This window comes from Oscarella lobularis, chromosome 7 (assembly GCF_947507565.1).
Source record: "Oscarella lobularis chromosome 7, ooOscLobu1.1, whole genome shotgun sequence".
NCBI lineage: Eukaryota > Metazoa > Porifera > Homoscleromorpha > Homosclerophorida > Oscarellidae > Oscarella > Oscarella lobularis.
Window position 1 is genome coordinate 2,040,447 of NC_089181.1, and position 16,464 is coordinate 2,056,910.

At 47.1% G+C, this 16,464-nt stretch overlaps 5 protein-coding genes and 2 long non-coding RNA genes across 14 annotated transcripts; 5 read left to right on the forward strand and 2 right to left on the reverse strand.

The window, feature by feature from the left end:
* Window positions 1-931: 931 nt before the first annotated feature.
* Window positions 932-1,202, reverse strand: LOC136188722 (uncharacterized). Its single transcript, XR_010670291.1, has 2 exons — window positions 1,144-1,202; window positions 932-1,094 (listed from the first exon to the last, which is right to left on the reverse strand). It is a non-coding gene; the product is annotated as an uncharacterized lncRNA (long non-coding RNA).
* Window positions 1,203-2,031: 829 nt separating this feature from the next.
* Window positions 2,032-5,519, forward strand: LOC136188666 (uncharacterized). 7 transcript variants are annotated; one of them, XM_065976421.1, is made up of 12 exons: window positions 2,032-2,399; window positions 2,747-2,880; window positions 2,930-3,029; window positions 3,200-3,376; window positions 3,431-3,519; window positions 3,571-3,669; window positions 3,751-3,880; window positions 3,934-4,025; window positions 4,080-4,371; window positions 4,428-4,562; window positions 4,621-5,372; window positions 5,439-5,519. In XM_065976421.1, the coding sequence occupies exons 1-11, from the start codon at window positions 2,234-2,236 to the stop codon at window positions 5,367-5,369; spliced, it is 2,163 nt and encodes a 720-aa protein (XP_065832493.1). In that variant the 5' UTR covers window positions 2,032-2,233; the 3' UTR covers window positions 5,370-5,372; window positions 5,439-5,519. The 7 variants fall into 7 exon arrangements, with proteins under 7 accessions (XP_065832493.1, XP_065832492.1, XP_065832495.1 ...); XM_065976420.1 differs by having other exon boundaries at window positions 5,453-5,519; XM_065976423.1 differs by having other exon boundaries at window positions 4,621-5,242; window positions 5,453-5,519.
* LOC136188670 (uncharacterized) lies at window positions 3,642-6,077 on the reverse strand. Its single transcript, XR_010670270.1, has 2 exons — window positions 5,097-6,077; window positions 3,642-5,036 (listed from the first exon to the last, which is right to left on the reverse strand). It is a non-coding gene; the product is annotated as an uncharacterized lncRNA (long non-coding RNA).
* On the forward strand, window positions 5,505-7,034 carry LOC136188669 (uncharacterized). Its single transcript, XM_065976427.1, has 4 exons — window positions 5,505-5,694; window positions 5,775-6,083; window positions 6,159-6,417; window positions 6,478-7,034. The coding sequence occupies exons 1-4, from the start codon at window positions 5,628-5,630 to the stop codon at window positions 6,896-6,898; spliced, it is 1,056 nt and encodes a 351-aa protein (XP_065832499.1). The 5' UTR covers window positions 5,505-5,627; the 3' UTR covers window positions 6,899-7,034.
* LOC136188668 (uncharacterized) lies at window positions 7,022-8,826 on the forward strand. Its single transcript, XM_065976426.1, has 9 exons — window positions 7,022-7,117; window positions 7,174-7,329; window positions 7,389-7,471; window positions 7,525-7,629; window positions 7,681-7,795; window positions 7,854-7,936; window positions 7,991-8,297; window positions 8,351-8,527; window positions 8,582-8,826. Exons 1-9 carry the CDS (start codon window positions 7,075-7,077, stop codon window positions 8,626-8,628), a joined length of 1,116 nt encoding a protein of 371 aa, XP_065832498.1. The 5' UTR covers window positions 7,022-7,074; the 3' UTR covers window positions 8,629-8,826.
* A 35-nt stretch (window positions 8,827-8,861) lies between these two features.
* LOC136189142 (uncharacterized) lies at window positions 8,862-12,483 on the forward strand. 2 transcript variants are annotated; one of them, XM_065976989.1, is made up of 19 exons: window positions 8,862-8,934; window positions 8,993-9,154; window positions 9,208-9,290; window positions 9,348-9,452; window positions 9,507-9,621; window positions 9,677-9,759; window positions 9,814-10,120; window positions 10,175-10,360; window positions 10,411-10,524; window positions 10,581-11,001; window positions 11,053-11,089; window positions 11,140-11,292; window positions 11,340-11,407; window positions 11,464-11,584; window positions 11,634-11,681; window positions 11,725-11,814; window positions 11,868-11,981; window positions 12,039-12,124; window positions 12,178-12,483. In XM_065976989.1, exons 1-19 carry the CDS (start codon window positions 8,883-8,885, stop codon window positions 12,341-12,343), a joined length of 2,511 nt encoding a protein of 836 aa, XP_065833061.1. In that variant the 5' UTR covers window positions 8,862-8,882; the 3' UTR covers window positions 12,344-12,483. The 2 variants fall into 2 exon arrangements, with proteins under 2 accessions (XP_065833061.1, XP_065833062.1); XM_065976990.1 differs by having other exon boundaries at window positions 10,175-10,348.
* A 7-nt stretch (window positions 12,484-12,490) lies between these two features.
* Window positions 12,491-16,463, forward strand: LOC136189140 (ephrin type-B receptor 2-like). Its single transcript, XM_065976986.1, has 20 exons — window positions 12,491-12,593; window positions 12,650-12,784; window positions 12,849-12,931; window positions 12,988-13,095; window positions 13,149-13,272; window positions 13,319-13,398; window positions 13,450-13,741; window positions 13,794-13,919; window positions 13,973-14,500; window positions 14,561-14,739; window positions 14,795-14,946; window positions 15,000-15,042; window positions 15,100-15,249; window positions 15,301-15,368; window positions 15,423-15,540; window positions 15,597-15,644; window positions 15,702-15,794; window positions 15,847-15,960; window positions 16,013-16,098; window positions 16,153-16,463. The coding sequence occupies exons 1-20, from the start codon at window positions 12,515-12,517 to the stop codon at window positions 16,319-16,321; spliced, it is 2,775 nt and encodes a 924-aa protein (XP_065833058.1). The 5' UTR covers window positions 12,491-12,514; the 3' UTR covers window positions 16,322-16,463.
* Window position 16,464: the final 1 nt, after the last annotated feature.

The window sequence follows — 16,464 nt, forward strand, 5'->3', positions numbered from 1 at the left end:
TCAGGCGCAAGGAACGCCACTCGCGCATAAAAAGTACTTTGTAATGTTGGCGGGAACGCCCATTTTCGAGGGGTGTCTCCCTTTCGTTGCGCGCGAGCGGCGCTTGCGGTTCAGGCGCAAGGAACGCCACTCGCGCATAAGAAGTACTTTGTAATGTTGGCGGGAACGCCCACTTTCGAGAGGTAAGTGTCTCCCTTTCGCTGCGCGCGAGCGGCGCTTGCGGTTCAGGCGCAAGGAACGCCACTCGCGCATAAAAAGTACTTTGTAATGTTGGCGGGAACGCCCACTTTCGAGGGGTAAGTGTCTCCCTTTCGTTGCGCGCGAGCGGCGCTTGCGGATCAGGCGCATGGAACGCCACTCCTGCATAAAAAGTAGAGTTGGTTGGAGCGCCTTTATATACTCCCTACGGCACAGTTGCGGAATTTTGACCTACTCATTTATCTGAAATACGTTGTGCCTTTTTTTATTGATTATATCTTTCAGGTTGATACGGGAGTCGTCTAAAACACGTTAGCCACAAAGAAGAAATATCGGTCTGCGTCCAGGGCCTTTAGCTGCTCAGAACTCGGCGCAGGCGAAAGCAAAGACACCTCTTCGCCAGTCGAATGCATCAGGAGACGCCTCGCAGCGCGCCGCTCTCTCTAGCGCGGCAGATTCATCACCATTCCCTAGATCTATACCTCTTTGTTTCGCTAAAATCGTCCTCGATGATGTCCCTACAGAGTTCTGCCGTATTTTCCGAAGCCTGCTCTAGCTTCAAGGTCCTTGTGAAAACGAAATGGCGAGCCTCCGATTTCGTCGAATCGCGTGAAAACGCTTGCCTCTGCCTTCCACGTTGATCAATTCGGTCAGAAAACCATCCAGTAGATGATCGCAGGCTGAACGAGAATCAAATCTGGACGAATGCGCGACGGCCACGTACACGATCAAGTTGCGCACATTCGATTGTATTTCGTACAGTAATTTTACAGTACATGCACTCATGCAGAAACCTATCTAACGTGTCCACGGTATTTTCGATCGTTTTCTTCGGCTCTCTTCGTCTTCGTCGATCGTTCTCTCTTCGATCTTCATTGTACTTCTGCGCCCGCGATCTAAAAATCAAATCCCAATTAGTCACTGTCAAAATATCGTTCTACGTACCTTTTCTGAATGCGTCCGTATTAGCGTTACCCAAGCTACACCACGGGGAGGTTCGGACGCTTCGTAGCTCAAGGCAGCCACCGCAAAGCAATGGCCACCCGTTCCAAAAAGTTTCGGGCGAGTTTTAGCCTCATAGGCCACCTCAACCAGTATCCGCCTGGACGAGTAGTCGGCCCCTAATACCGAGTCCCCCGGCGCGACGATACCTGACCACATTGGTAAGCACGAAGCTAAGAACCAGGGCTTCTGAGATGGAGAGCGGCTGACCACCGTTTGTAGGAGTCGACAGGAAAGGACGTGCAATGCCCAGATCGAATTCTCCTGAGCCAGATCATCCGCAATCTAATCGTGCCAGTTGGTGAGATAAGTGCCGGCAACCAGACCGCTTGCGACACCCCCTCCGAGCCGTACCCACTCTGCCTAACGCAGGCCGTGCTCGTTTGGCAACAATAAGACATATAGGCGATCATTCTGCTCAGTGCGTGAACCGAGGCCGAAGCCCCCCATCGCCCTGCTTAGAGGCTCCGGCACGGGATTAATCCGTGGGCCACGCTGATCCGACGATCCAGACTGTCCTTTTGCCAATCTCCCGAGCCAGTCCGTCAAGGATGAGACGCAGATTGCTCCACGCCGCACCCACCCTAGGCCGCAACTGAAGGAGAATCGGTGTGCACTTCCCTTTTGTACCGTGTAGCTCCGCCCAGCGCGCTCATTGGTCCGTTGAGATCACGTTGGGTTCAACTAGCGCTCTGGTTGGTTCCTTCGAATAGGTGCGAATTTTTAATGACCGTTTGACCATCGATTGCATCATGATCCATGGTCAGCAAATCTATTCTTGGCAATAATGATGCAAGATTTCTCGCCTCAAGGCCAAGATGGCGTACGATGCCTCGTGGTCGCATTTCTTCTTCTTCGCAGTTTCGTCTTACGTTTCGCTGTACATTATCGTCGATTGGCTTTTTCGCGGGCTTGTCGAACGGCCCGGACATCGGGAAATCGTACACGTGATCGAAGCATAGAAACGGCCGATTTCGGCGACGACGACAACGCGGGAGCCAGCAACGATGCAAAATACGGCATCGGTGAGCGTATGGGCGATCGGGTGCCCGTTTTTCGCGATGAAAAGGGCGATCCGTCCACCCGGACGTCGCCGATCACTTTCGCTTCGTTTTTTTGCAGTGATCTACGACTACGAAGCGCTTTTCAATTGATATTTCACGCTCAAATTCGAAGAAACCGTGCGAATATTGGAACAGGTACGCTTTGGGGCCCCCCGAATCAATTAGCGCATTTTCTTTGCGAATTTTGACTCGCACGAGCCGTTTGATCGCGCGTGGTTGTTATATTAGCATATTAGAGTAGATCTAGCGCGTTTCATTGGAAATCCGCGAGGTCAAGATTTCAGCACACGGTTTTAATAATTATTGCAGATGACTCGTCCTTTCCCTTGCAATAATTATTGCAGACGAGTCGGCCCGTCCTTTGCAATTATTATTGCAATAATTATTGCAATAATGAGTTGGCCCGTCCTTTTGTAATAATTATTTCAGAAGAGTTTTATGGCCGAGACAATAGAAAACGAGTAAAACATATTTTTTCTCAGGTCATGGGACAGTTGTGACAGGAGGCCTGGCCTCAAGGTGGATCAGGCGGGCGTTTTGTAGCCTCGTCTCCCGGCCCCGGCCTTCACCAGCTAGCTTCGTTTTTTTTTTTCGTATCATCTTTTCATTTTTCAATGTCGGTGGGCTGGCACACGTGAGCGATTTTGTTGTTCACGCGTCTCTAGCGTGGGCGAAGGAGCTTCCTAATGGGCGTCGACATGTTGAGTCACACTGTCGTCCTCCTCCTCGTCGTCGTTGTCTCTCTTAGATGGGTTCATGCAATCGGTGAGATTGAAAACGCATCTGTTAGTAACGGTCGCTTCAAGTACTTACCAAAATTAGCCTCTATTTCCAATTTGACTTTTCTCTCTACACATGCACGAGTGCATATACAATCCGCAGCGAAGCGACCGTAACTAACCGTCGCCTTAGCTCTTTCTTAATCATCATTCTAGGGCCTCTAGTTGAGAGTGGGAGGACGATTCGTTCTATCTTGCCGTGTCCGTGCAAAAAATTGACTGTGCAGGGTGCATGTGGAGCGTGTTCTTCGCCTTGTGTCCTCCAAGGGGGCAAGTGTGTGCGGAAGTGCACCGACGGCTACTTACTCGACAGCCTGTCGTCTTCGTGCAGTCGTAAGCGTGACACCGAGTCTCGTTTGTTTTTTTCCTGCAACGGCGTTTCTCTAGCCGTCTTTTCTTTGACCGCCCTCAACGAGACGTTGGCTCTCACGACATCTGACGCGTTATTATTTGGCAATGGGACAATAGATGTCAAGGTACGACTTGAACGCGCAGCAGCAGCGCTGCATATATTACGCTGAATGTAGGCGACAGGCAATGTCTTCGCTGGAGATGGGCCGACTAGTGACAACGATGCGACCGTCTTCGTTACCAGCTCTAAGATGAATGGATATATTGATCTAAAGGTATGGGCAGCTTTTACTTTGGCACACACACACACACACACACACGTTTTCTTAGTTTCATTCTTTCTTCCTTCTCTGCAGCCCTCTCTTCTCTTGCAAAAGCTAAATTGGTTTGCTGACATGTGGATACGACCGTCCGTGGTCAAAAAAAGTCGAATAGATCCAGCTCCGACGCAAGTTCTTTTTCATCTGACAACAGACCTAGGAGAAGGTTAAAAAAATAGAGTATTTCTTCTCATATAGTAGCATTTGGATTTTTTCTAGTCGGTTTCGCACTCGACTACAAATACGACATGCTGTTTTCGTCAGTACTTCAAGTTTCATTGAAATTTCGCTGTATTGGCAACAAATTATGCGTATGTTCTCTGTCCAATTCAGTAATGACTTATCAATAAAAACCTTGTCTTTAGAAAGATCTCGATTCAACTCCCATCAAAATTAATTTTGCAGTTACGGACTGGATGCGACTACAGCTCTTGTTTGACGAAAATTCTCAGCATTTAAGGGCGTCGTTTTCTGACGGAAAAGGCAATCGATGGTTCAGTGGTGCCCTCGACTTCCGCTCGGCGGGCTACACGGTTCACAATCTGCGTCGCATTGGTACAAACGCGACGCTCCTGACATCGATTGCTTCAGTGGCGGGTCTACGAATCTATCCGTCGCGTTCACGAATTGATGGTGGAATTTTGAATAACCTGACAGGTGAGCGCAGAGAGAGACAGAGACAGCTAGAGTTGCGCCAACTGTCTAAATTATAGGATGTTATGCGTACAGTTCCACTGTTGCGTGCAGCAGTTGTTGGGGATCGTACTATATGTTCAGCGGTTCTTGCGTGACGAAGTGTCCCCGGAACTGGTATTCGTCGAGCAGCGGCAATCTGTGCCTGCGAGCAGGTAAGTCACAGCACTCGTCGACGCATTCAGCCTTATAGAGAGTTCCATGTCTTCATAGCGACTGCTTCTCCTACGCCCGACACTATTAGTGGAGCGGCGACTAAAGGATCTCTCTCAACCACTGCGTCATTTACTCTCACAGTCACAGCGTCATCTACTATTGCGCCATTTACTCCCTCGGCGTTATCTACTGCTCCTTCAGCCGCAGCGTCATCTACTACTGCTTTTGGGAGCAGTGATACTGACGATGCAACTTCTTTTGCTACTGAATTGACGAATTGCTCGCCACGTCCCGCTGAGTCGTCTCGCGATTGTGACTCGACAATTATTATTGTGGGTGCCGGAGCCGGAGCCGGAGGTTTCATTCTCGGAATTGTCGTCACGCTTATTCCGGCGATTATCTGCATCCGCCAACGGTACAGTAGAAAAAGTTCGTTCGCGCGTCTGGAAATAGAACGTTTTCTTCTTTTTTGGCTTTATAGAAAAAAGACGCATAGTCAAAATCTGGATCATCCGTCGAAAACGGAAGAATACCTGTCGTCGAATCCTATGTATAAAGCCTCTTCCGTCTCGTCGTCGCCCAATGCTTACGAGTACGAGTACGCAAATCCGCCTCCGAACAAAGACCGGAAAGTCGTCGTCGCCACCGCGAAAAGCGAAGACTCGACAATGGAAAACAGGTACGATCGCCTAAGTCGAATCGACGAGCGTCCGCCGGCCCCGTTGCCGCCCGACGCTTCGTACGACAAGTTAGGCGGACTTTCGATGAAGAATCCTCTTTTTAATGCGCAAACGCAGTCGTCGTAAAACGTGAGAGCTATGCGCGACGCGCTTCACTACTGGCTGCCGGCATGCATATATCTAATTGCTTCATAGTAAATTTGTTATAGGGCCCGTCCGCCTTTCGTTGCGGGGGGCGAAGCACTGATATTAAAACGCTGAGTGACGACGATACAATAGGAAATCTCTCATCCTGTCGAAAGTTCTTTTACGTGTGAGCGTGTGCTTGACGGAAGTTTCAAGTTCCACGGTCACGGCAGTGCGCTCGCTTGAACAAAAGAGATAATGGCGTCGACCGTTCTCTTTCTGTCTGTTATTCTTACGATCGGACCGACCGTTCAAGCCCAATCAAGTACGAAACGACTCCTTTTGTCGGCCCCGTTCCGACTCCGCATTTTCTATGCATATGCATTCACGTGAGATCCTTTTCAGACGAAGTGCGACTCGTCGGCGGTCAAACCAATCGCTCAGGTCGCGTCGAAGTGTCCCGCAACGGTGTCTGGGGTACGGTCTGCGACGACGAGTGGACGCTCGCCGACGCTCAGGTCGTCTGTCGTCAGCTGGGTTATCCCGACGCCCAGAGCTATGTTCGCTATGCGGAAGACTTCGGTCCGGGCTCGGGGTCGATCTGGATGGACGACGTCCAGTGTCTCGGAAACGAATCGCGTTTGCGTGACTGTTCTTTTGCCGGATGGGGAAAGTCGAACTGCAATCACGGAGAAGACGCCGGGGTCGTCTGCGGTGAGATCATATGAATAGACTCTCAGCATATCGATATTACGGTAAAATAACACAACCGTTTTTCTTTGTCTATAGTTCCCGTCGCTGCCGCTTCGACGAATACCTGCGTGTGCCCGAGTTCTGCTCAGTCGACGTCATTGCCCGCGACGCAGCTAGTCGGAATCGCTACTCCGAGTCGAATCGTCAGCACTACTACTATGGAAGGCGTCGTTGAGCCGAAGTGCGAGCCTGGTGACGGAATCGAAAACTGGCACATTATTGCGACGGTTTTCGGCGGTTTTTTCGCCGGCATCGTCGTCACTATCGTCGTCATTGTCATCAGAGAAAGATGCTGGTAGATAGATACAACTGTACTACAGTAGCTACTGTATGGAGAGATCTTCCTTTTCTTTAGCGTCATTGACGACGACGAGGAGAGCGACGGCAACGAGACTGGCAGCGATTCGAGGCAACGAAAGAGACCGTCTTTTATGAGAATCCGTCGAAGCCGTTCAACTATGAAAACGAATCCCATCTACGGTCGAAATCGAAAGACGAAGGAGAAGACGGAGTTGGACTCGACTCAACCGAGACTGGATTCTGGCACCTACGCTTACGCTTACGACCACGTCACTCTCAAGTCTTTAGAGGAGTCCAAGTCTCCGGAGTCACAGCCGCAGAACAACTACGATTCGCTGTTGACAGGCGAACAGCGCGAGGTTCTGTCGAGCAATTCCGATTTGCAGTACAACCGACTGTTTCAGGGTGAGACGATGACGAGAAGCGAGAGTCGAGAGCCCTATTGCACTCTCGATTCTTGTTCTCGAGACAAGTAAGTCGGTTTGGTGAGATGCTCACATCAGTTGCAGAAATAGTACTATTAGGACTAGAACACGTGTTCAATGACTTTTGCAGAGAGTAGATTCATTTCCTATGTAATTCATTGATCTGCCAGAGATGGCATGAGATTAATTATTTGCATGACTTATTGACAGGCAGTGCGCTAGGCTAGATGTCACCTTTCAAGTTTCTCTTGGGTATCGTGGTCGTAGCGCGTAAGATCGTTGCCGTTGCTCCTTACGTCCAGTCTGAAACTGCGCCCGCTTTACAGACGTCGCCAAAGCAGAGGGCGACGATTCAGGCTGCGCGTGCCTGAAGAGAGATCGAACCAACTGCTTAGCGTGCCAAGAAAACTGCAAACCAGAAGAGGGATACTGCAAAAAAGATTGCTCTCGAGGATACGCGGCGATTGCGAGGGAATGCACCTGTAGGAAAGGAGGGGCGTGGCGAAGTCGCGCACGTAAATTGAGCTTCCCTTATATGCAGTGGGCTATCTCGACCTGAGTCGTCTTAATACGTCCGCAAGTAACGTCAATATACAATATCGAAATTCACAGTTGACTTTGACCGTACGTTCACATGGATTTAAAAATTAAATTAATTTGTTACTGTTCTCTTGCAGCTGATCGGAATTTCTTCAGCGCCGGGTCCTTTTGAAAACTCTAGAGCAATTCGCTTTAAGAGAGGCGGCGTCATTGACGTTATGAATCTCAATACCAACAATGGGGTCAGTGTTTTCCCAGAAGTGACACTGCAACAGACAAGGATCTTATTTTAGATTTTGTCCGGAGGTTCTTGGATTATGGATACTTGGGTAAAACGGCAAGAGAACGTTACAACCGGCGAAAGTCTCGTCCTGTGGGAATTTGGGACTGATGCTCTTTCTGTTTTCGGTGAGAGGGAGAATTTTTACGAGGAGAGTCGTGGTGTGAAAGCTAGAAATTCGTTTAGGAGCCGTTCTTCTCTACTGTCAAAACCAGACGTTGTCTACGTATACTTTGTCTGTGGATTGCACAATTTCTCTTTGTACCTTGGTTGGTGCTTAACAAGCTAATTACCTTGTGCGTGCGTATTCTCTTTATTTTCAGGAGGATCTATCGTCAAATGGCTTCTATCTATCAACGAATTGGACTCGCGTTACAAGCGTGTGGATTCAAAGTCCTTCTGTTCATTCCCTCCTGTTATTTATTAATGGCGAGCAAGTGCAAAAGGTGGAGTTTCCGTCAGCGATTGCGTTCCCTGAAGTGACTCATTTTGGAACGAGTCGAAGCAAAAATGAAACGTATAGAATTATGACGGAATCGGAATCGGTAAGAAATATGGCTCAACTAAGAATATTCAATGGCGGACAGGGAGACGAAGCCTTTCAATTGTTTCAATCAAATCGTCTTTTTGGTATAATAATTATCTCTGGAATCTAACACGGAAGTAGTAGATGACGTTCGTAGATTGCTACGACATAACGTCCAATTTACTTTGTTCAAGATGCTTACCTGGATACTATCTCATTGACGGCATATGCAATGTGAGCTGCCCGGCTCATTATGTCATTGACAGCGCAGCGATGACCTGTCATTTTCCCGTCACACCAACTTCTTCAGCTGCGTCCTTAGGCCAAGCAATAGGTATTGTGTGTAGAGTCAGAGATCATGTGTACTGATTACACCTGTTTTTCCTAGATCTTGTCATTGGCATTGCATCTCTCTGTTTTATGTTTCTTATCTAGTGGCTGTCTTGGACTTTGCCTTTGATAATCTACTTATTCCGCGCGCTCTTGAAGCGAGAGGCTGTGATTGGTCTATTTGTCTGTCTTTATGATGTTGCAGCGTGTTTTTACACTACACCGTTTTATGAAGTGCTTGGATTTTTCTACCGTGATTTATAACCTTTCTTTCTGTTCTAATCAAATGACATGGTTCGAGAACAGTACAGTAGTATATACGGGCTGTAGCGCCTTACTTGTGTACGGGAAACCATAAAATGTCACGCTTCAAGTTGCTTTCAGCGTTCTTGGGCGTCGTGATAGCAGCGCGTAAGCTTGTTGCTTCTCTCTCTACACTTGTTCCGCGAAAAGATGACTGCTTCGACAGACGTCGCGAAGGCGAACGACGACGATGCGGGCTGCGCGTGCCAGAACAGAGTCAGAGGTGACTCCGGCTGCCTGGTCTGTCAAGAAAACTGCAAACTAGAAGAGGGATACTGCAAAAAGAATTGCTCTCGAGGATACGCGGCGATTGCGAGGGAATGCACTTGTACGAGGGGCGTGGCGACGTTTGTGCCGTAATATTTCTTTCTTTATATGCAGTGGGCTATCTCGATCTGAGTCATCTTAATGCGTCCGCAAGTGAAGTCAACATACAATATCGAAATTCACATTTGGCTTTGACCGTACGTTTCCATGGAATAATTATTAGTTTAATTAAATATGTTATTCTTCTGTTGCAGCTGATCGGAATTTCTTCGGCACCCGGTCCTCTTGAAAACTCTAGTGGAATTCGCTTCGAGAGAGGCGGCATAATTGACGTTATGAATCTCAATACCAATAATGGGGTCAGTGTTTGTTCCCCAGAAGTGACGCTGTGACAGACAAGGATCTTATTTTAGATTCTGTCCGGAGGTTCTTGGATTGTGGATACTTGGGTAAAACGGCAAGAGAACGTCACCACCGGCGAAAGTCTCGTCCTGTGGGAATTTGGGACTAATGCTCTTTCTGTTTTTGGTGAGAGGGAGAATTTTTACGAGGAAAGTCGTGTAAAACCTAGAAATTCGTTTAGGAGCCGTTCTTCTCTACTGTCAAAACCAGACGTTGTCTACGTATACTTTGTCTGTGGATTGCACAATTTCTCTTTGTACCTTGGTTGGTGCTTATCAAGCTAATTACCTTGCGCGCGCGTATTCTCTTTATTTTCAGGAGGATCTATCGTCAAATGGCTTCTATCTCCCGACGAATTGGACTCGCGTTACGGGCGTGTGGATTCAAAGTCCTTCTGTTCATTCCCTTCTGTTATTTATTAACGGCAAGCAAGTACAAAGCGTGGAGTTTCCGTCAGCGATTGCGTTCCCTGAAGTGACTCATTTTGGAACGAGTCGAAGTAGAAATGAAACGTATAGAATTATGACGGAATCGGAATCGGTAAGAAATGTGGCTCAACTAAGAATATTCAATGGCGGGCAGGGAGACGAGGCCTTTCAATTGTTTCAATCAAATCGTCTTTTTGGTATAATAATTGTCTCTGGAATCTAACACGGAAGTAGTAAAATGACATTTGTAGATTGCTACGACATAACGTCCAACTTACTTTGTTCAAGATGCTTACCTGGATACTATCTCGTTGACGGCATATGCAACGTCAGCTGCCCATTTCCTTATCTTGTTGACAACGCCACAATGACCTGTCATTCTCCCGTCACGCCATCTTCAATTGCGCCCTTAGACGAAACAGGAGGTGCTATGCTTGGTTAGAAAAGCTGGAAACTATGTTGACTGACGCAAGCGATTCTTTCTTAGATCTTGCCGTCGTGATTGCGCCCGTGATATCTGTCTGCTTACTGCTTCTTATAGCTATCTTGGTTTTTGTCTTCTATCGGCGGCGACACTCTCGTTCTGACGGTTTTGACGCAGGTACATTGCGCGAATAGCTCGAGATAAATACACGTGCGACGCGTTTGTTCCTTTAGACGCTACTACTAGTAGGTCTTCGCCTTATGAAGTCCCTGTTGAGCTGTTAGCTCGGCGTCCTAGCAGAGACTGTGCAAACAGCTTTCCCAACGCGGCTTTCAACAAGGTTGAAATCTCGGATCACGACTATTGCGCCGTCGAAGAGGATGATGATGACGATAAGGACAGTAGTTACGTTAAGATTGATGATGACGACGGTGAAAGGGATCATAAGTGGAACAGAAAAAAGTTCATGTCCGCAAAAGGAAAAGTGTACAAGGAAATTGACGCAGATTTTTATAAGGATTTGGACAAAAGAACTTCTATGGGATTTTGGAATCCAGCTAAGACGGTGGAAGAGTTATTTGAGCAAATCGAAGGGAAGCAAATACCGAAATTAGAGAGAAAGACGATCGAGCTCAACAAAGTTCTCGGCTCAGGGTAATTGCCACCAAAGTCTTTTCTGGAATGATTTCATATAATTCCATACAGAGAGTTTGGCACTGTTGAAAGCGGTCAATGGAATCCGGTGAGTCAGGGACCACACCAGTCTCTGCACTTTTTAAATGAATTTTTTAGCGGAGAAACTGGAATGTTGGCGTAGCGGTGAAGACTCTCAAGTCTGAATCAGAAAGAGACCGAGTCAAGTTTCTAAAAGAGGCAGCCATCATGAGCCAATTTAATCACCGAAACGTTGTCAGTCTATATGGTGTTGTAACTGAAGGAGACCCGGTAGAAACTCCTTAAATCCAGCCCTCTTTTGATCGTCTCTCTCGTAGATGATGATTGTCCTGGAACTGATGGAAAACGGCGACCTGAAAGATTACCTAAAGAAACTTAGCGCAGAGTACGATCTCACGTCGTATGCAAAGTTTGTGCGCGAACGCGTTCTGTACTTGTTAGAAACCGCGAAGCGTTTCCTGACGTGTCTCCTGTGGAGAAAGTTAGTTCGAGACTGATTACCATATCCAGGGAGATAGCACTGGGAATGGAATACTTGGCGTCCAAGTCGTTCGTTCACCGAGTAAAGAAACAACTTTTGTTTGTTCTTTTTGATCGTTTTTCTCGCGCAGGATCTTGCGGCCAGAAACGTTTTCCTCGACTACGAATTCACGTGCAAAGTAAGATCGATTTCAACTATTGCGTTTCATACCAAAGATTTAGATCGGAGACTTTGGTTTGGCTCGAGATTTGGACGACGATTACTACGTCGTGTCGGGCGGAAAGATTCCCGTCAAGTGGACGGCGCCAGAAGTGAGGAAGAACCGACCTCGTTGCTACTCGAGCTATTGGCTCCTTTTTTGCAGGCGTTGTCTCGTCGCAAGTATACGACGTCGAGCGACGTCTGGAGTTACGGTATCGTTTTGTATGAAATATGGACGCTTGGCGAGTCACCCTACCAGGGAATGAAAAATACTGAGGTGTTTTACACTTTGTGATTCGTCCTGTAGAAAAGGAAGAACCGTGATTGCGTCTAGGTCGTTTCACAGATCGAGCGAGGCTATAGAATGGATCGGCCTGCGGAGTGTTCCGAAGCTGTTTACGCGCTGATGATGGACTGTTGGTGGGGAAAGAGATCAATTGAATTAACTAGCACTTTTCTCATACTGTGACTAGGAATGAAGATCATCATTCAAGGCCGTCGTTTCGAGACATAATTGATAGAATTTCACTTCTTTCAGAAACGTCTTTATCGGCCATTTGCGAGAAACCCGAAGAAGAAGAAGAAAAAGAAGGAGAAGATAAGCTTTCAGAGACTGAAGTCGTCGGAGAAATTGTTTAGGCAGCTCAAAAAGTTTTCAAAAAAAGTGTACACTAGTTTCTTTTGCTGCAGTTTTATGTCATTGCGCTCCTTCTATTTTCAAGTTCTGTAAAAGAAATTTTCGCTAATGGCGGGCTCAGGATTGCCGCCTTTTATGACCACGTGAGCTGGACATTCTAAAATCCTCCCCCGATGAAGGGCGTTTCTCTTGTCTTTGGCATAGCTCTTGCCTTTAGCACGGTTTTTCGACAAACGAAGTCTCTATGTTCAGGTTAACTTTGCGTTGACTTTCTTTTGTTGTTGGGTTTGAGAAAGCGTCTTGTTCAGGAAATGGCAAAGGCTGTTCCTGCTTAGACGTTTTATGCAGCAACTGCAGTGATGGTTGTCTTTCTCAGGACGGCCGTTGCGTTCGCAAATGCGATCTTGGCTTCGCCCGTCTGGGCGATTTGGCAGTTTGTGTAGGTAAAGACGAGAACTGGACGAACTGATGATAGCTCTCTGATTTGGAAACGCGTGCGTATTTTAGAGTACGTTGACACCCGGTCCTTCAATGTGAGCAATGATACGCTTCAGACATTTCCTTTCGGCAATGGCAAAGTTGGACTTCAAGTATGACGTCGTAACGCGCAGACGTGCAGATAATGCAATGCGATGTTGGTTCGCAGCGAATGCCAATGGGTGGTCCTGTCAGCCAATTCATGGGAGCGCCCAACAGAATTCTCTTGAAATTAGTCGGAAGCGTCAACGTCAAAACTAAATCTAAACTTTGCGGTGTATGTACTATTATCTTTCGTTTTCTCCACCGTTCACTCCTCACATTTTCTAGAACAACAGCTTTCAAGGATGGATGATAGACATTGAATTCTTGTTTCCCAATACTGTTGGCCTAAATCGTGGCTACCGTTTAAAACCCCGACAATTAATTCAAGTGAACATTGAAAACAAGACAGGCGAGCCAACAATAACGGTATCTTTTACAGTAAACATTTCGTGCAGGGTACTTGGAAGTCATTACATCTAACGTATCGGGATCTCTTACTCCAATAACGCTATTGAAGTACGACGGCCGTAATTGGGTCAGTAGTCAATCATTAACCTTTGGAGTAGTTTACTTTAAAATCATTTAGACAATTCCAAGTGTAAATAGAGCGCAGATTGGTGCCTGGAATAGACTAATTTTGGTGTGGTTCCCGGTATCTCAACAACAAGTCGATGTGCTCTCGTCGTTCAATAACGATCCTTTGCAAAAGACAACTATTGATGGAAATCCTATGCTGACGTTCGACAAGATCACTTCTCTTGGGGACAAGCAGAACAGAGAGACACAATCAGTTTGGGCAGTAGGAAAGTTCAAAGCATTTTCAGTGGGGCTACCGTCAAAATTGGAGTATTTTAATGAAATCTACTATCGCATACGAGGTATGATACGTACAGAAATGAATTGTAGCACGCGTTGAATCTTTATCTATAGGCTGTTTAAGCTACTCGTCACGGAACCTGGAGTGCTTCAAATGCAATGTAGGCTGGTATCTGCATAACGGTCTTTGCAATACATCGTGTCCGAAAGGCTACCAGATGACGAATGCTTCTGTGTGCGGTAAGACGGCCGCTCTCTTCTTTCGTGAAAATAGTGATACACTCTTTACGCAGTTGTCGCCCCTACGATCATGGCTACGATCATGACTACGATCATGACTGAATCTTCGTCGTTACCGCCAAGCACCGCAACGCCGGCGCGAACAACTGAAGCGACTTCAATTACTCCTACGTCTTCGGATGTTGGAAGAGTTACACTTACACCAACAACACCACCACCGCCAACAACGACAACACCAACGACGGTTGCAACGACTCAAGTATCTGGCACTACAGACTCGCCCACTACGGCAGTGCAGCGAACTTCTGATACTGCTACGCCGTCCAAAGCCTCTTTAGTCAGACCAACAACAGCAATGCCGTCGTCAGCATTTACCGACTCAACCGTCGCAACAACTCTGATCTATCCAACAGATGGAAAAGAATCAAAGGGAGGAGACCAGACGGTGATATACATTGGAGCTGGTGCCGGCGGCGGCGCGATTCTTCTAGTCGCAGTCGTTGTTCTTGTCGTCGTCTGCGTAAAACGGCGACGTCGACGGAAGAACATAGCGATGGGACGAGTGAGAGGCGACAGCTCCGGTCAGACTAAAGCGTTGTTTAACTTTCATTTAGAATCGATTCGATCTTTTTGTTCGACAGGCCTTTCTTTGAATCCTCTGTACGCTTCAGCGGACGACCAAAATTCACGTCGCTCGAGCGCCGTTGCCAGCTCGTCTTTCGTTGACTATGGCGCGGATTCTGTCCTGTCAGGAAAGCCTTTGAATGGTCCTAGCAACAATGTCTACGATGAACCGTCTACCAATCATACTCCGTTAAAGGTATGGGGTTCAAAGAGGGACGCGCAGTTTCTTGTGCTGTTTTTGATTTCTTTAGAAAATGGTCTCGTCGTTTTACTCGGAGCCGGACGATCCAACGTACTGGCAACCCGCTTCTACCGAGTCCGAGCTTTACGCACAAATCGAGGGCAGGAAGTTTTCGAAAATCGATCGAAAGGACGTCGTCGTGGGAAAAGAACTGGGATCTGGGTAAGGAACAATTTATTGTGAATTCATGAGGTATATGGTACGATCTGGGTTAGAGAGTTTGGGGTCGTAGCGAAAGGAATTTGGACGTCTGTCACGGTTTGATGGAAGCGTTTGATTGAAAAATTTTAAATATCTGCCCACTTGGTCACTTAGCGTCGCAGTCGGCAAATCGCCGTTAAGATGTTGAATTCCTCGTCGTCACGTGAAGATCGCGTCAAATTTTTGAGAGAAGCCGCAATTATGGGCCAGTTTCGTCACAAGAACGTCGTCGCTCTCTACGGAGTCGTCACAGTTGGGGAGCCAGTACGCGATGCGATCACTCGTTGCTTTCTACATGATATCTTCCGTTTATAGGTGATGCTGATTCTCGAATTGGTTGAAAATGGCGACTTAAAAGATCGTCTGACTGACGTCAGGGCGAGGTAAATTCGCAATGAAACACATACTCGCCAATGTTCATCTCCTTTCTTTGATAGCCTCGTCGACAAACCCAGCGCCGAAGAGGATTTAAAATTAGCTCGTCTCCTGCTTCGATCGTGTTCGGAAATAGCTGAAGGAATGAAGTATCTGTCACGCAAAGGCTTTGTGCATAGGGTAGGCTGAAGACGAGGAAGGAAGTTCTTGCATGAGTTCCTTGTTTTTGGACATAGGATCTGGCTGCTCGCAATGTGATGCTTGACCACGAATTTACGTGCAAAGTTTGTCATGACAACCGAAGTCGTTTTAGTCTCTCTGATTGACGCTGCACTTTTTAGATTGGCGATTTTGGCATGGCCCGTGACTTAGCTGACGATACGTACTACATGACAAGCGGAGGAAAGATTCCAATACGTTGGACGGCACCGGAGGTGAGCCTCGATCTGCCCGCTTTATTCGGTTTCAAATTTTATTTTTCTATAGGCGTTGAATTTTCGAAAATATTCAACTGCCAGTGATGTGTGGAGCTTTGGAATCGTTCTTTACGAGATTTGGTCTTTGGGAGATAGGCCGTACGGTTTCATGGAGAACTCGGAGGTGAGAGAACGTTTGATAGAGACAACCGGTGCTATATAACAACTTCGAGCAGGTTCAGCGATTGATTGATATTGGGCATCGATTGCCACCTCCTTCCGGTTGTCCTCGTTTCATTTATCATATGATGATTCGTTGCTGGTAAGAAAGGAGTCAGTGTACGATATTTTGTTCGCCTGTGACTGTTTTCTGTAGGAATCCTGATTATCACGACAGGCCATCTTTCTCCGATTTAGCAGAGATGCTATCCGATGATCAAACGAACGAGATTCTGAGGAGCAAACCGGATTGTCATATTGGTGCAAATTCGGATGAATCCGATAGCTTCTATAAAGACCTCCAATCACTCTACGTGACGAATTAACGGCAACTGAAAGGCGAGTAGTGATATTGAGCTACTCACTACTTTACTTCAATATGCTTCGGGTTTAGCACGGATTGACCATAAAATAGTCTTGTGATTTTTTTCGCGAAGCCAAAATAGATTTTTAAAAATAATTTTGGAGC

Coding starts and splice junctions, on each gene's coding strand:
- LOC136189142 (XM_065976989.1), top strand. CDS start 8,883: ATGTCACGCTTCAAGTTGCTTTCAGCGTTCTTGGGCGTCGTGATAGCA. Junction 11,090..11,139: donor AAAGCGGTCAATGGAATCCG/GTGAGTCAGGGA, acceptor TGAATTTTTTAG/CGGAGAAACTGGAATGTTGG. Junction 11,293..11,339: donor TTGTAACTGAAGGAGACCCG/GTAGAAACTCCT, acceptor TCTCTCTCGTAG/ATGATGATTGTCCTGGAACT.
- LOC136188666 (XM_065976419.1), top strand. CDS start 2,234: ATGGGCGATCGGGTGCCCGTTTTTCGCGATGAAAAGGGCGATCCGTCC. Junction 3,030..3,199: donor TAGATGGGTTCATGCAATCG/GTGAGATTGAAA, acceptor TCATCATTCTAG/GGCCTCTAGTTGAGAGTGGG. Junction 3,670..3,750: donor ATGGATATATTGATCTAAAG/GTATGGGCAGCT, acceptor CCTTCTCTGCAG/CCCTCTCTTCTCTTGCAAAA.
- LOC136189140 (XM_065976986.1), top strand. CDS start 12,515: ATGAAGGGCGTTTCTCTTGTCTTTGGCATAGCTCTTGCCTTTAGCACG. Junction 12,594..12,649: donor AACGAAGTCTCTATGTTCAG/GTTAACTTTGCG, acceptor CGTCTTGTTCAG/GAAATGGCAAAGGCTGTTCC. Junction 14,740..14,794: donor CCAATCATACTCCGTTAAAG/GTATGGGGTTCA, acceptor TGATTTCTTTAG/AAAATGGTCTCGTCGTTTTA.
- LOC136188669 (XM_065976427.1), top strand. CDS start 5,628: ATGGCGTCGACCGTTCTCTTTCTGTCTGTTATTCTTACGATCGGACCG. Junction 5,695..5,774: donor GACCGTTCAAGCCCAATCAA/GTACGAAACGAC, acceptor GATCCTTTTCAG/ACGAAGTGCGACTCGTCGGC. Junction 6,418..6,477: donor GTCATCAGAGAAAGATGCTG/GTAGATAGATAC, acceptor CCTTTTCTTTAG/CGTCATTGACGACGACGAGG.
- LOC136188668 (XM_065976426.1), top strand. CDS start 7,075: ATGTCACCTTTCAAGTTTCTCTTGGGTATCGTGGTCGTAGCGC. Junction 7,630..7,680: donor ATCTCAATACCAACAATGGG/GTCAGTGTTTTC, acceptor ATCTTATTTTAG/ATTTTGTCCGGAGGTTCTTG. Junction 7,796..7,853: donor TGATGCTCTTTCTGTTTTCG/GTGAGAGGGAGA, acceptor AAATTCGTTTAG/GAGCCGTTCTTCTCTACTGT.